This window comes from Vicia villosa, unplaced genomic scaffold (assembly GCF_029867415.1).
Source record: "Vicia villosa cultivar HV-30 ecotype Madison, WI unplaced genomic scaffold, Vvil1.0 ctg.000353F_1_1, whole genome shotgun sequence".
In the NCBI taxonomy this organism is placed as follows: Eukaryota; Viridiplantae; Streptophyta; class Magnoliopsida; order Fabales; family Fabaceae; genus Vicia; species Vicia villosa.
This window is the reverse complement of record NW_026705160.1, coordinates 790,091-804,823: the sequence shown is the minus strand read 5'-3', so window position 1 is coordinate 804,823 and position 14,733 is coordinate 790,091. Positions and strand designations below refer to the sequence as shown.

The 14,733-nt window shown below is 31.8% G+C and overlaps 1 protein-coding gene and 1 pseudogene across 1 annotated transcript; both read right to left on the bottom strand.

Annotated features, from left to right (window-relative positions):
- Window positions 1-2,876: 2,876 nt before the first annotated feature.
- On the bottom strand, window positions 2,877-7,359 carry LOC131627282 (cysteine-rich receptor-like protein kinase 29; annotated as a pseudogene).
- Window positions 7,360-7,874: 515 nt separating this feature from the next.
- On the bottom strand, window positions 7,875-11,493 carry LOC131627268 (cysteine-rich receptor-like protein kinase 29). Its single transcript, XM_058898107.1, has 7 exons — window positions 10,573-11,493; window positions 10,363-10,479; window positions 9,576-9,724; window positions 9,267-9,477; window positions 8,943-9,180; window positions 8,456-8,609; window positions 7,875-8,359 (listed from the first exon to the last, which is right to left on the bottom strand). Exons 1-7 carry the CDS (start codon window positions 11,486-11,488, stop codon window positions 8,033-8,035), a joined length of 2,112 nt encoding a protein of 703 aa, XP_058754090.1. The 5' UTR covers window positions 11,489-11,493; the 3' UTR covers window positions 7,875-8,032.
- Window positions 11,494-14,733: the final 3,240 nt, after the last annotated feature.

Below are 14,733 nucleotides of genomic sequence, written 5' to 3'. Positions count from 1 at the left end.
CCTGATTCTCTGAACTACTTCGTCTGGGTGTTCGTTCCTACCTATTACCCTTAATATGGGTCTTTCTTCCTCAAACTCTTGCTGGACGGGAACAGTTCTTTGATTCGAAGCCTCTAAATCTATTACCCGATTCCTTTCGACCATTGTTGTTCTTTATGGAGGAATCACGCCAGTAGTGGTTGCACCAGGCGGAGGAACCGCATTTTGGATACGTTCTAGAATAGGATCGCCTTCTCGATAAGAGGATTGGTTATTTCTCCTCTTGGGTAGTTGAACTCCGATGAATTCTGCCATTCGATTCATTTGGGAAGATATTTTTTGAAAAGTTTCTACATTCTCTCGATTAGTATTAGCAATATTGGTTGCTAATGGATTTAAGATTGACGCTAATTCTTTGGCCAGGATTCCTAACATATCGTGGTTACTTGCGTCCATCTCTTGTCGGAATGCTGCTTGATTGCTTGTGGTAAAATTGGGTATTTGGGCAGAGAAGCCAGTGTTTTGTGCGCTTCGACCCACTGAACCAGCATTTGGCGAAAACGTTGCTGGGTTAGTTGTAGTGTATGTAGGTCCTGCTCCTCGTGTACCTGTCATGTATGGATATGGCATTCCATATTGACTGTTTGGTCTCCATTCGAACGCGGATGATCTTGGGGTAAATAACTGATTTGCAGCATTTGTCGAGGCAAGTTGCATTTCGCTCGCACTTGAGGATGGAGGCGCGGTAGTCGATACTAAAACTGGAATAGTCCTTGTCGTTGCTGCATTATTTTCAAGTATAGCCTGGGAACTATCCATAGGTCTCGATCCAGTCGGACCCGGTATATCCTGCGCTCCTTGAATAGAAGTCGAAACATGCGTAGAATTTGCCGCTCCTGTTCCTGACCCTTGTGGGGGATCTTGATCTCCCCCTGCACTGGTCGTAACGACCATTTTCTTGTTGTACCTTCGTTTGGGAATCGGTTGTGCACTGTTTGTTAATTTACTGTTCCTAAGGTTCATACAAGGTCTTGATATTTTCTAGACAAAACAAAACAATCGATTAATAACAATCTGCTTGACACTGTCCCACTGGGCGTTCCAATTTGTTTACAGTGATTTCCGGTAAACAACCGCTAGTCTTCTAAACTATAATAAATATGATTTGGTTACTCGCATGATCGACTAGATTGATCCTAGGACATAGTTAAAAAGGTTGTTATTCATGATAGTTCGAATTATGTCTATGGTTGGTGTGTCTCGAAATAAGAAATACTTAATCAAGGAAATAAAGATTAGAAATCACCTTGTTATACACGTAAATATAACATCAGCGAAAGGTAAGTTAAAGATAAAACATAAGACAAAACTGTAAAAGTGCAAGAATCTTAAAGTGCGGAAAAGTTAAATGCTTCGAAAATTAGATGACATGAAAGTAAAGATGCAGGAATATAAATGGCATAAAGTAAATGGAATGCAGTAATATCGAAAGATATTTGAATAAAGAAAAATACACATGTATTTAAAATGGTGTTGGTGTCATACGTACATTTCTCAGCGAACTCTTTCTCTTAACACTTGATACTTGAGTAATATGTGAGTGATTTGTACAAAATGAACACACGGAATCCTAACATTAAGACCCTTATTTATACTAGTTTCGACCCTAACGGTCCTATACTAATCTAATGCCACGTTTCCCACAGAAAATCCAGGGATGCCATCGGTCTTCGTGCGGTTACATAAACTACTTCGAAATTCAAATCATCCCGCCTGAATCTCCCTTCGACGCGTGGCAACATAATTAGAAACAAGAATACGAAAATACGCTAAGCTTCAGTACTTTGCATATTTCGCGAAAACGTTTAAGTCCCAAAAGACAATTCCTTTCGAATTTAGCTTCAGTGCTAACTATCTTTGTTCCAACTTAAACATCATTCTCGAAGCATGGCCATCAGTAGCCATTTTTATCTTCAAAGATGATCATCAGTAACCATCTTCCTTTGAATTCCAATTCTTCGAAGGACATTCTTCTAAAACGAAATCTTTAGCTAACACATAGGTGGATGGATGAAACATCTTAGGCCCTATGATTGTGTTAAGGATCATGTTGACCATTTATTGATCCTTTACCTGAATCTCATAGACTGGAAACCTTAATAGAATACCTAGTAAATATGTGACTGCTCTGGGTATCCATACTGATCTGACTGGGAGATTGTGACATGTCAGATGATGTGACATCTTAGGGGGATCAAAATTAGGGTATGACATGTTTGTCGTTGTACATAACTCTTTCATTGAAGATCACATCTCTACTGCGTATCCTCCTTTTATTTTCATCATCCCATAGGCGATAGCCAAACTCATCCTCACCATAACCGAGGAAAGTGCATTTCTTTGATCTGGGATCAACTTTATTCCTGCCATGATCATTAATATGAACATATGTTACACAACCAAAAACTCTAAGATGTGCGAGTTTTACCTCTTTTCCGCTCCACACCTCTTTTATTATTTTGTGCTCTAATGGTGCCGATGGACCTCAGTTGATTAAATAATGGCACAGTCCTCTCCATTATGATTTCGTGTTCATAGCATAACTTTTTGAACTAGGTGTCTACATATTCACCACCATTGTCAGTTCAGAACTTTTTGATCTTTAATCTAGTTTCGTTTTCTACCATTTATTTCCACACCTTGAAAGCCTTTTATATGTCAGACTTATATTTCAGAAAGTATACACATACCTTGGTGTAATGGTCATCAATAAAAGTCACAAAGTATTTCGTCCCACTAATAGATGAGACGGTAGTTGGACCCCAAACATCAGAGTGGACAAGCTCGAGTTTTTCCTTTTTTGAGGTTCTCCCACTTGTCTGAAAGCTTACTCGCTTCTACTTTCCAAGTATACAATCTTCGCACATGTCAATTTCTATTAACTCAAGACCCAATAGTTTTCCTACAATCTCACAAGATTTTTCATTACCAAGGTACACTTTACTAAGGTTCCCGGGGACAAAATTTTTGAAGAAGAGTTTCTGTGAGGTTGCATGAAAGGATGCTCCAGAGTATAACACCCAAGACTCTTCGTTGCTCTCCAAAGAACATATCAACGCATCACCTCCTCCTGAGGTTGAAGCAATGTTTGCCTCATCTTTTGCCTCCTGATTCTTCAGTGTACTCTTTCACTGATTTTTGTATTGTCTGATCTTCCCGCAATTACAACACTCAATAGTCTTCGAGCTGTTAGAAGTATGATGATTTTTGGACTTTGATCGTCTCACCTTTGATTTGTTGCGTTCGCTTCCTCTGGTTGAACTTCTACCTTTTGACTCGGTATGCAATACTGAAGAGGTTGATGATTCACCCGACTCTTTCCGTTGGATCTCTTTACTGAGAACCAAATCACGAACATCATCAAATTTCAACATATTGCTTCTCGATGAGCTACTCACGACTGTGACTGTAGCATTCCAACTTTATGGAAAGGAAGAAAAAAGTATCAAAGCCTGTAATTCTTCATCAAATACGATTCCAACTGAACTCAATTGGGTTGTAATAGTGTTGAGTTTGTTCACGTGTTGCGCCATTGACCCATCATTTGACATACTTAAGTTGAACAACCGCTTCATCAAATGAACTTTGTTTGAGGCCGACGACTTTTTTGTACATGTTGGAAAAAGCCTTCATAAGATCATCTGTAGTCTTTTCTTTTGCAATATTGAGAGCAACATTACTGGATAACGTTAATTGAATAACTCCAAGAGCTTTTCTATCAAGAAGGGTCCGACATCGTCCTCCATTGCCGCCGGTTTCGTTCCCGTGAGATGTTCATGCAAACCTTTTTGATACAAATAATCCTCTATTTGCCTCTTCCAAAAGCTGAAGTCCGCACCATCAAACTTCTCAATTTTCACCTTTCCTTCGTCTGCTTCTGAAACGGAAAGAACCAACCAGCTCTGATACCAATTGTTAGGAAACTACGCAACATTTCCTTATAGTCAGATTCGTGGAAGAACAAATTAACGCGGAAGCACACAAACTTAATGAAAATGAAATTCATAAATTCATTAACCTCTCCTCACATAAAAATTTCGCAACTCAATTACACTAAAAATATTTATTGATTATGTTCTGATGTTATTACAAATGAAAGATACAAGGCCTTTATAAGCAATAAAACAAGAAAGGTGAATGGCTATAATTTAACATTTGCTTAAATTTCTCATAACCATTCTTATTACTTTTTACTATTTATTTTTCTTGTTTCTCTTTTATACTCTCTTTATCTCTCTCATTTATTTTGACCAACAAAAAGATGCACCTCCAAATGGAGCGGTAAAGAGACTGAATAACTACTAAGCATGAGTGCAATAGTTGCCATAGTTGGTCTTTCAACCACATTTTCGTGAACACATAGTGAACTAATGTAAATGCATTTCATTATTTCAATTTGTGAACCATTGTTTAAAGATGGATCAATTATATTTGTGATTGTACACTCCCTCCAGTTTCTCCACACCTGCTCAATTGCATACATCACTAATTATAATCCTACTTTAATATGTTGGTTATATGTAATAATATTTTAATGCATATTTTTTCATTGGTATGGAAGACAAAGGTTCCTAGTCGTATTCATATCTTCGGTTGGAGATTGATTTGGAATAGACTAGCTTCGAAAGTTGAATTAGCTAAACGTGGAATTCTTTTAGATCCTAGTTTGTCGGTGTGTTCTTTGTGTGGTCGGGCTCAAGAGGATCTAGATCATCTCTTTCTTCATTGTGACATTGCTAGAGATTGGTAGCATAAATTGTTTCTTTGGCTCCACTTGGATGTTATCATCCCGTCCGGAATAATTTTGGAGCGGTTTTTTTGCTTGGAGAATTATTGTAAGTCGCATTTTAATTTAGATGTGGGTTGGTTCTTTGACTTAATTTTTTGTTGGACTATTTGGAAGTGTAGGAATGAGGTGATTTTTAATGGGTTGGATTTGTCTAAGTTTGATGGATTGAGATTTATTAAATTCTTTTCTTGGGAATGGTTTATGAGTTTTTTTAAGGTGCATGACACTATTCTTTGGCCGGATTGGTGTGTCGATCCGAGACCGTTTTTGTAGGTAGATTTGGCTTGGGCAGTTTTGTTCCCCGGTTGTGTCCGGTAGGGGTTTGATGCCCTTTTTGTTTCCTTTTCTCCTTCTTGTAACCTTGTCTGGGTTGAGCACCTCTAGTGCTTGTTATTATAATCCAATTTGCTTATAAAAAAAATTGGTATGAAAGAAATAATAATGAGAGATTAGGATTTACAAAGCTAAGTAAGTCTTCCATACCCTGCTCATGAAGAATGCCATAAACTTTCAGGTCAGTTATAATTTCTAGAATTAATACTCCAAAATTGAAAACATCTGATTTTATAGAAAATTGTCCAAACATTATATATTCAAGAGCTATATAACCACTACATAACACTATAAAATAATTTAATTAGTAACAAATATTCAACATGATTTATTTGATTAACAATTCTGATTTCATGTTAATAGAATAAGTTTTTTTATAATAACCAATGATTCATAGTAGTACTTAAAAATTACTAAAATATCATAGAAATTATTTTAAGAGTTAACATCGATGAATTATTCGCCGTACAATATTAAAGTAATAAAGAAAAATTGCAATTAACAAGATATGAATTTATATTCTTATACTTACTATGTTCCAACGATTTTATTTGTATTTATTTGAGTTTGATCAATACGTAGTAGTCTGGCCATACCAAAATTTGATATTTTAGGATTTATATCGTTGTCCAAGAAAATATTACTTGCTTTAAAATCGCGATGTATAATGCAAAGTCAAGAATCCTCGTGATAGGGTAAAGAAGTCCACTAACAATACCGTCAATAATTTTATAGCGTCTTTTCCAGTCTAATTGTGCTCTCTTTATTGGATCTATATACATGGACCAAATTAGCTACTTTAGTAGTAATATGTATAGTCTTTTTATCAAATGAAAACTAATGTAAGAGAGGAACAATCTAATAAAGCATATATTATAACCTACAAAATAAAAAGTAGTCAAGGCTTTTATTAGGAACAAATTCATAGATAAGTAGTCTTTCTTTTCCTTCTAAACAAAAACCAAGTAGTCGAACTAAATTTCAATGTTGAAGTTTAGCCAGTAAATGCACTTCATTCTTAAATTCACTATCTCCTTGACCAGAACCTTTTGACAACCATTTTACCGCAATCACCTGTCCAGTATAGAGTTTCCCTGCAAACATATCACATTATTTTTATTTTTGGAACACTATGCCTTTTAACTGTATTTTGAGATAATGGTGTACCTTGTGTTGTCTCTAATTATAGACCTCTTTGTATCCATTTTAAGGTTATTTGAATCATTATTTATTTTTAAAAAAAAACATTTGTATATATATGATTAAGAGTCTGTTTATTTTAGCTTTAAAAAAGTTAATTTTTCTTTATATTTTTAAAAATGGATTTTATAAAACTGTTTTTTTAAATATTACAAATTTTTTTCTATTCATTTTTTCTAAATTGAAATATTAATTTTGACAACATATAGCATAAACATACATTATTGAAGATCAAAACATAATTGAAATTGCAATTTTTAAAAAAAAATTGTATTTCGAAAATGATTTTTATAAAAAAACTATTTGAAATAGCTGCAAAATTAAGTGATTTTTTGAAATTTTGATATCTAAAAAAAGTTTCGATAAAATACTTAAAATAACATTTTAAGAGTAACTATTCAAACCAAATTTTTATTTGAAATTTTTGTGAAATCTTTGTAAAAAATTTTTTACACAAATTATATAATAATATAAAAATAATTTTTAAAAAAACACCAACTAAACGGACATGTAAGTTCTTTCACGAGGAAGAATATGATATACATCTAAATCAAATGGTTACTTACTTGATAAACAATTCCAAATCCGCCATGTCCGAGTTTATTAGCTTCAGAAAAGTTATTTGTTGCAACTTGTATTGTATCAAAATTGAATTGCAATGACTCCTCGATTTCAATATCATCCTGATCGTGTTCTATTTCTTAATGAAGAGAGAAATTTCATATCTAATATTACAACTTGGTTTAGCAACTCTCTCACCTTTCTTATTATTACAACAACTAGGAATTTCTGATATAGCAGCTTCTAAACAATCAGTACACTCTTGAAATGACAACTCAGGTGTCATTATGCGTGGCAGACTTACGACGAGGATGACTACCTGAGGTAGCTTTTTCCTTAAATTGATCAACCTCTGATGCGTTGTTTAAGTTCCACGTATAAAAAGTAGGTGATTCTTCCATAATACCGAATATTGATTGGTTCGAGTAGCGTAACATGCAGTAATCATACAACCAGTAGCTTCTTTCTGTTAATTATTCAATAGAGAGACTTTTGGATATAGTTGTTTATAGCTTTCTGCTCCAAATGCATTGCATGAAAAGAGTACAAGATGAAAAATGCTAGGAAGTTCTTCATCAGTTAACCGCAAGATACATTAATTAAATGATGGATGGTCTAATAGCGGAAACCTAATAGTAGGTGATCCACTTTTTTTTAAACAATGCTCTTAATATCTTTTGAATAAATAAAATATAAAAAACAATTTTTCATTTTTTTTTCAAATTTTTATATTTTATGTTAGTTTTTTCAAAAATTTGGTATCAAATATAAATTTTGGAAAAGTATATGCTTTTATGCTGATTTTTATATTTTATTCATAACAGAGTGTGCTAGTTATATTTGGTGTTTGATAAAGATGTGTGTCTTGTTTAATGTTTAAAGATGATGTAATCACGTGTAAGGGATGGAAAATGCATTCAAAATGCTTATGGCATACCGATGATGAAAAGAATAAATGCAGTTTTCTTATCGAGTATTTATACTAGACAAAAAATCCTTAATGTTTGTAATTTCATAGATTGAATTGTCTAAGATTTGCAATTTAGTAATAAAAATAGAATAGAAAATACTTAAAGACAAAAAAATGTATAACTCTCTGATGAATGAAATCTATCGTGGATATGGATCAGTAATTGAAGCCTCGTTTATCGATTCATGTGATGTTGATCTATCAGGATTCCCATCTGATATCTGCATATTTTGTAAGCTTCTAGTTTCACTTCCATAAAAATAAGCGGGCTTCGAAGGTATTGATAGAGTAATAGAATGACTATTAAGCATGAGTGCAACACTAGCCATGGTTGGTCTGTCTTCTACTTCTTCTTGAAGACAGAGTAGACCAATATGAAGGCATCTCATTATTTCATTTTGTGAAATGTTTTTTAATAATGGATCTATAATATTTGTCGCTCTTCCCTCTTTCCAGCTTTTCCATGCCTGCAAGAATTTAATCAAATACAGATATTGAAAATACAATTAGCTATAGGACATAAATAAATTTCAACAAATTATGGTAAGAAATGTGTTACTTACATAACTCAGTAGGTACTCAACATCATTTCCAACACAAATATTTGAACTATTTTTATGACCACTTATTATCTCAAGAACCAATACTCCAAAACTAAATACATCTGATTTTACAGAAAATTGTCCATGCATTGCATATTCTGGTGCCATATATCCACTGCATACAATAGTAGACAATCTTGATCAATACAAAAATTATGAAATGAAAAGTTAATAAGTTTCCTTCAATTCTTATATAAGACTAAAGGTATCAGTAACAATGTTCTAATCTTGATTTTTAAATTGAAAAAGTGTTTTATGTTATCCTTCAATCATACATTTTGATACTTTTTAAAAATGCTTGGCTCTTATATCTTTCAAATAAAACTTCGAAAACTTGGAATAAACTGTTGATACAAGTAACTAAGTTAAAATTTGAAATAAATACTTTACTTATAGTCGATTCAAATTAATGACAATCAGTAAACTTTAGCAATATGAAAAGACTTACTAGGTTCCAACAATTCTATTAGTATTTCCTTGAGTTTGGTCGAGAACAAACAACTTTGCCAATCCAAAATCAGCTATTTTAGGATTCATCTCAATGTCTAAGAGAATGTTACTTGCTTTGAGATCACGATGTATAATGCGCAAGCGAGAATCCTCATGAAGATAAAGAAGACCTCGTGCAATACCTTTTATGATTTCATAGCGCTTTCCCCAATTCAATAGTGTTTTCTTTGTTGGATCTGCACCAATAAAGATATATGATTTTTGAAACTATTTTAGTAGTTATAATTTGTCTAGACATTATTAAGTTTATATTATAACCTACCGAATAGGAAGTAATCTAGACTTTTATTCACAACAAATTCATAAATAAGTAGTCTTTCTCTTCCTTCTAGACTGAAACCAAGTAGCCTAACTAAATTCCGATGTTGAAGTTTGGCTACTAATGTTACTTCATTTTTAAATTCTTTGTCTCCTTGAACGGAATCTATTGATAACCTTTTGACCGCAATCATTTGTCCATTAGAAAGTTTACCCTAAAAAAATTTCAATTTTAGATATAGTAAACAGAAATTTCTACTATAATATTTTGATAACATGCACTATTTTTAAGAGAGAAAAAATGAAGCCTTACCCGATAAACATCTCCAAATCCTCCATGCCCAATTTTATTTGAATTTGAAAAGCGATTTGTAGCAACCTGTATAGTATCAAAGCTAAATTGCAATGACTCAAAAACCATTACTTCATCTTCTCCATCGTCTTCGTATTCTTCATTGTTAGCTTAAGACATTAACCAAGTTAAATAAGTTAGTTTTTTTAAAAGTACAAATACAAGTCGATATGTTATAAATACTTGCAGACCTCTCTAAATATACATAGTTTAATTTATAAAAATAAATTACCATAATGAAATAGAAATATTGAGGCAACCGATGTTAAATATTACATATATTTTTATTAAAAAAATTGTATTTTTTTCACATTAGACATAGCATTCAACTGATATGACCTGATATAAATTGTCTTTGATTTACTACATTGCTAGGATTTACATTGGACCAGACCCGATGTAGAATGTACTTTTCGACCCGATGTAAAAAAACATTTCCTACACATGAGATATAAAACTAGAGAGAAACGTATTTTACTTCTCAATTTTTGATATTCCTAGATGTGACCAAGTAATTTGCATGATTCGTGCTATTAAAACACATATTTACATTTGGTTGTTTAATGGATTGATTATATTTTTAATTTCTTTAAAAACAATCTTCAACTAAATTTTAATATATAATGTTTTTTGTGGATAATATTAATCCTTGCAACTTAGTCAACCTAAATTAAAGCTCCATATTTTAAAATGATTTTTGTAGGAATTATAGTTTAATTAACAGAAATCTTAAACTAGTGCTATATACCTTCAAAACCGTGTTTTGGTTTTCTCACCCGCCAACAGAAACATGTAAGAATAGCTACCAAAACCACAAAAACAGATGGCACTGCTATCGCGATGACAGTACGTGTTTTGTTGTGTCCTGCACCACAAATTTAGTGTCAATTACTAATATTTTCACTGTGTGTGATTTTTAAGTCAGCATCTTTAGTAGATTGATGTGAAAATTAAGTACCTGAAGAAATGTTATTGGTGGATGGTGATGGTGGAGTTGCAACTGAGTCTAACTCAATGGTAGCATTATAGAATCTATTAGTTTCATATCTAAGATGGCAACTTCGTTTAAGAAGTCGTCCTCCCGTCGTGCCATTACAACAAATTGGAATTTCTGAAATTATTGCTTCCAAACAATCAATACATTGTTGCGATGACAATTCAGGCACACACTGCACAGAACCATATATAGTTTCAAAATTTGCATACTCATACTTATCTGCATCATATTTACGACGGGAGTCACCTGATGCAGCTTTGTCTTTAAGATCTGTCAACAGTTTATTCAGTCCGTCGTTGTACTTGTTCATGTCGGTTACAGCTGCCGAAGATGTTAAACTCGTTGTAGGCTTGGTATCCACTATCCTAAATATTGAGCGATTTGAGTACCACAAAGTTAAATTCCAACCCCAAACAATCGCCTCTTTTTGATTTGGACACTTCTCTCTAAGATAGGCAAAAGAACTGTTTAGGTATGTTAGACACTCATTGGGCTTAACATCTCCACTACACATTCCAATGGCATATACTTTGTTTGGATCCTGGCCATACGAGAAATTGTAGAAGCCGTAGTTAATTTCTTTATGAGAAGAGAAACTAGATATAACGGTTTTGAGGTTGTTGTCGTAGGTGCTGGTGGCTGTGTAATTGCCTCTTTCGTTATCACATGATGCAGGATCTCTCTTTGATACAAGATCTCCGTATGATACAGAATCTCCGGCTTTGGCTTGGGAAACTATTATGAAAAAAAGAAAACAAAGAAAGGGAAGGAGAGGCATTGTAAAAAAAGTTTTGTATGAATGAGAATGATGAGAATGAGGTGAGGGTGTGCTATAAAAGTGAGGTGAGGGTGTAGGATTTTTGAGTTGACTGACCATAAACTTATAGAAAAATTTTATATTCTTGATTTTTCCTATACGCTTAAATGAGGGGGTAGGAGTTGACTGACCATAAATTTAATAATAATGTTAGAAATAATGGGGAGATGCATGAGACTCGGTCAAAGAGGGCTCCATCATGAAGGAAATAAGTGTGTTGTTGAAAAGAAATATGAAGGGAGGATTTGGTGTTGTCTTCTTAAACGAGAGGAAGTAAAACATTAGAATAAAAGACCTGCTTTTCAAACCTCAAATCAACAAACTAAGTACTATATATGCATAGTAGTTAGCTTGTCATTAATTATTGTTGAAGTGTAATCATTTAGTATTTGCTATTAGATTGTCGTATAGCTTGTCATTAATTAGTGTTGAAGTGTAATCATTTAGTATTTGCTATTAGATTGTCGTGGGCCTTGAGTTGGGTTTCAGCTAATTGGTCTAATTGGTCTAATATGAGTTGTTTATATATTATATCTATAATATAAGAAAATTAGATGTTTTTAAATATTTCTTCTGTCATTTCTTTTTATTCTGCAATCTCATTAAATTAAGGGAATTTGTGTCTAAAATTTATTTTTTTTCAACTACTGATGTTACTTTATTTTCTTTCAACTACATGTCCGTTCTATTATGTCTTTCGTTGTCAAAATTAGGATCAATTAATGATGTCATTTGATTTAATTACAATTTCCTTCTTTTCTTTAATATTACTTTTTCTTACCTTTCTTTCATTCTATAACTATTCTTTTCTCTCTCTTCTATCTAATTATAAAATTAAATATGTTTTTATGTCTTTTAAATATAACAATTTTTTCATTTTTCTAAATATATTTTTAATAATAAAGATTAAAATTTTGTTTAAATAAAACTAATATTTATATACAAATTTTTTTTATTAAAGATCTATATATTTTTATATACAAAAAATGGTATTTATGATCCAAATATTTTTTATTCAAAAATAGTATACGGGAAAATCTATTATTGATCTAAATATTTTTATATAAGAAAATTTACTATTGATCAAAAATTTTTGTAAATGATATCTAAACAAAAATCATATTTATATACGGGAAAAAAATCTTTTATCGATATAAATATTTTATATACGAAAAATGGTATTTATGATCAAAATATTTTTTATTAAAAAATGATATATACTGGGAAAAATTATTATTGATCTAAATATTTTTATATATGAACATTTACTATTGATCCAAATATTTTTGTAAATGATACCTAAAAAAATAATATTTGTATTCGGGAAAAAAGTCTATTATTGATCTATATATTTTTATATACCAAAAATGATATTTATGATCCAAATATTTTTGGTTAAAATGGTATACGGTAAAAAAAATCTATTATTGATCTAAATAATTTTATATACGAAAATTTACTATTGAACCAAATATTTTTGTAAATGATACCTAAACAAAAATAATATTTGTATACAGAAAAAAAATATATCATTGATCTAAATATTTTTATATTCGAAAAATTGTATTTAGGATCCAAATATTTTTTATTCAAAAATAGTATACGAGAAAAATTTATTATTGATCTTAATGTTTTTAAATAAGAAAATTTACTATTGATCCAAATATTATTGTAAATGATACCTAAAGAAAAATAATATTTGTATACGGCAAAAATCTATTATTGATCTAAATATTTTTATATACGAGAAATGGTATTTATTATCAAATATTTTTGATCAAAAAATGGTATACGGGAAAAAATCTATTATTAATTTAAATATTTTTATATAGGGAGAAATTTTTATTGATCTAAATATATATATATTTTTTAACCTTCGATTTAAAATATGTACATTATATAAACAAATGCGCGTAACAAGCCAGAACTCGTGTGTATGCACTGATTTGTTACTAGTTTTTTTTTGTAAATATAAAAATAGAATGTGTGTAGAATCATTTCTATAACCGGTTTTTCAATTGAATAAAAGTTAGTTACAACTTTTTCTCTCTTCTTCTGTTTACATCTTCTTATTCTTTGTTTTTCTTGTTCTGCTGTGCACCAACAATTGGTATCTAGAACTTCGATTCATATCCACGGGTAGGAAACACGAGTCTACATGAGGTTTGTGATTGTTTTGATTTCAGAATCATTCAATTCATGTTGAGTTGAAGATCGGAAATGAAGCACAATCACATTTCTTGATTTCAAGGAATCAGAAAGCATGAGTATTTGGTGAGATCTGAGTGATTTCTTGCACAATATCTAAGATGAACGGTGGAAATGGTGGTTTGAATATGAAACTTCCGGTGTTTGAAAGAAAGAATTGGAATCGGTGGAAACGGTGGTTTGAATACGAAACTTACGGTGGAAGCGCAATTCACGTACGAGTATATCGACGTTTTTATTTTTTTTAAAAATGACTTTTTTATTTTTCGTAAAAACATGAATTTTTAATTTTCGAAAAAAAATAATTTTTTTAATTTAAAAAAATCAAAATTTTTTATTTAAATTTTTTATTTTTGAAAAAAAGTCAATTTAGATACTAATATAACAAACGGTTCGGTTCAGAGTTAATTAAAGATTGGTTAATTGCTTAACGGTTCGGTTCTTGAACCATTAATAAAATATAAGTTTGGTTCACTAACCATTACTAATGGTTTGGTTAGTTTAGCTTCAGTTTGGTACAGTTCAGCGGTTCGGTTCAGTTCATGGTTTTTTTGAACAACCCTACCTAGAACCCTAAAAATACAAATACCAGTTCCACTCAAAGATAAGTTTAGGCCAGTCTTTATATAGAATTAGTATTAACTGAATTGGACCTAAAACCGCAGCAAGGTGGCTGCACAAAGTCTGTTGCGTGATCTCTAAGAAAATAGGAATTATCCCTTATTTGTTCACCCGACCACGATACAACCTTGAAAAGCCCTTGTGATTCTTGCTTTTATACTTTTAATACGATTTTTGGATGACGGCATAATTTAGTCTTTTGTTTGCAAGATTGTTGGATGAGTGAAAATACCCCACTTTTGTGTTTTTCATCTATCGATGATTGTGTGCTAGGTGTGATTCATTTTTGAACTAGTGTTGTTTTAGAATGTTTGACATATTCTTTGTATTTAGCATTTGTGCATGTTTATGTTATCGTCGTAGTTTAGTGGTAAGTGTGTTTCTTTGTGTGTACCGTTTTGCATGTGAGCCATACATTTGTTTCCGTTTTTCAAAACTTTTTGATTCGTGATTTTTGGATTTTTGCTTTTGTTTCC

Bases quoted from the DNA above. Each gene is read 5' to 3' on its own strand.
- LOC131627268 (XM_058898107.1), bottom strand. From the start codon at position 11,488: ATGGTCAGTCAACTCAAAAATCCTACACCCTCACCTCACTTTTATAGC. The intron at 8,610-8,942 runs GTAAGTCTTTTC...TATTGTATGCAG, and splicing joins AATAGAATTGTTGGAACCTA to TGGATATATGGCACCAGAAT. The intron at 8,360-8,455 runs GTAAGTAACACA...AAATTCTTGCAG, and splicing joins TTGAGTACCTACTGAGTTAT to GCATGGAAAAGCTGGAAAGA.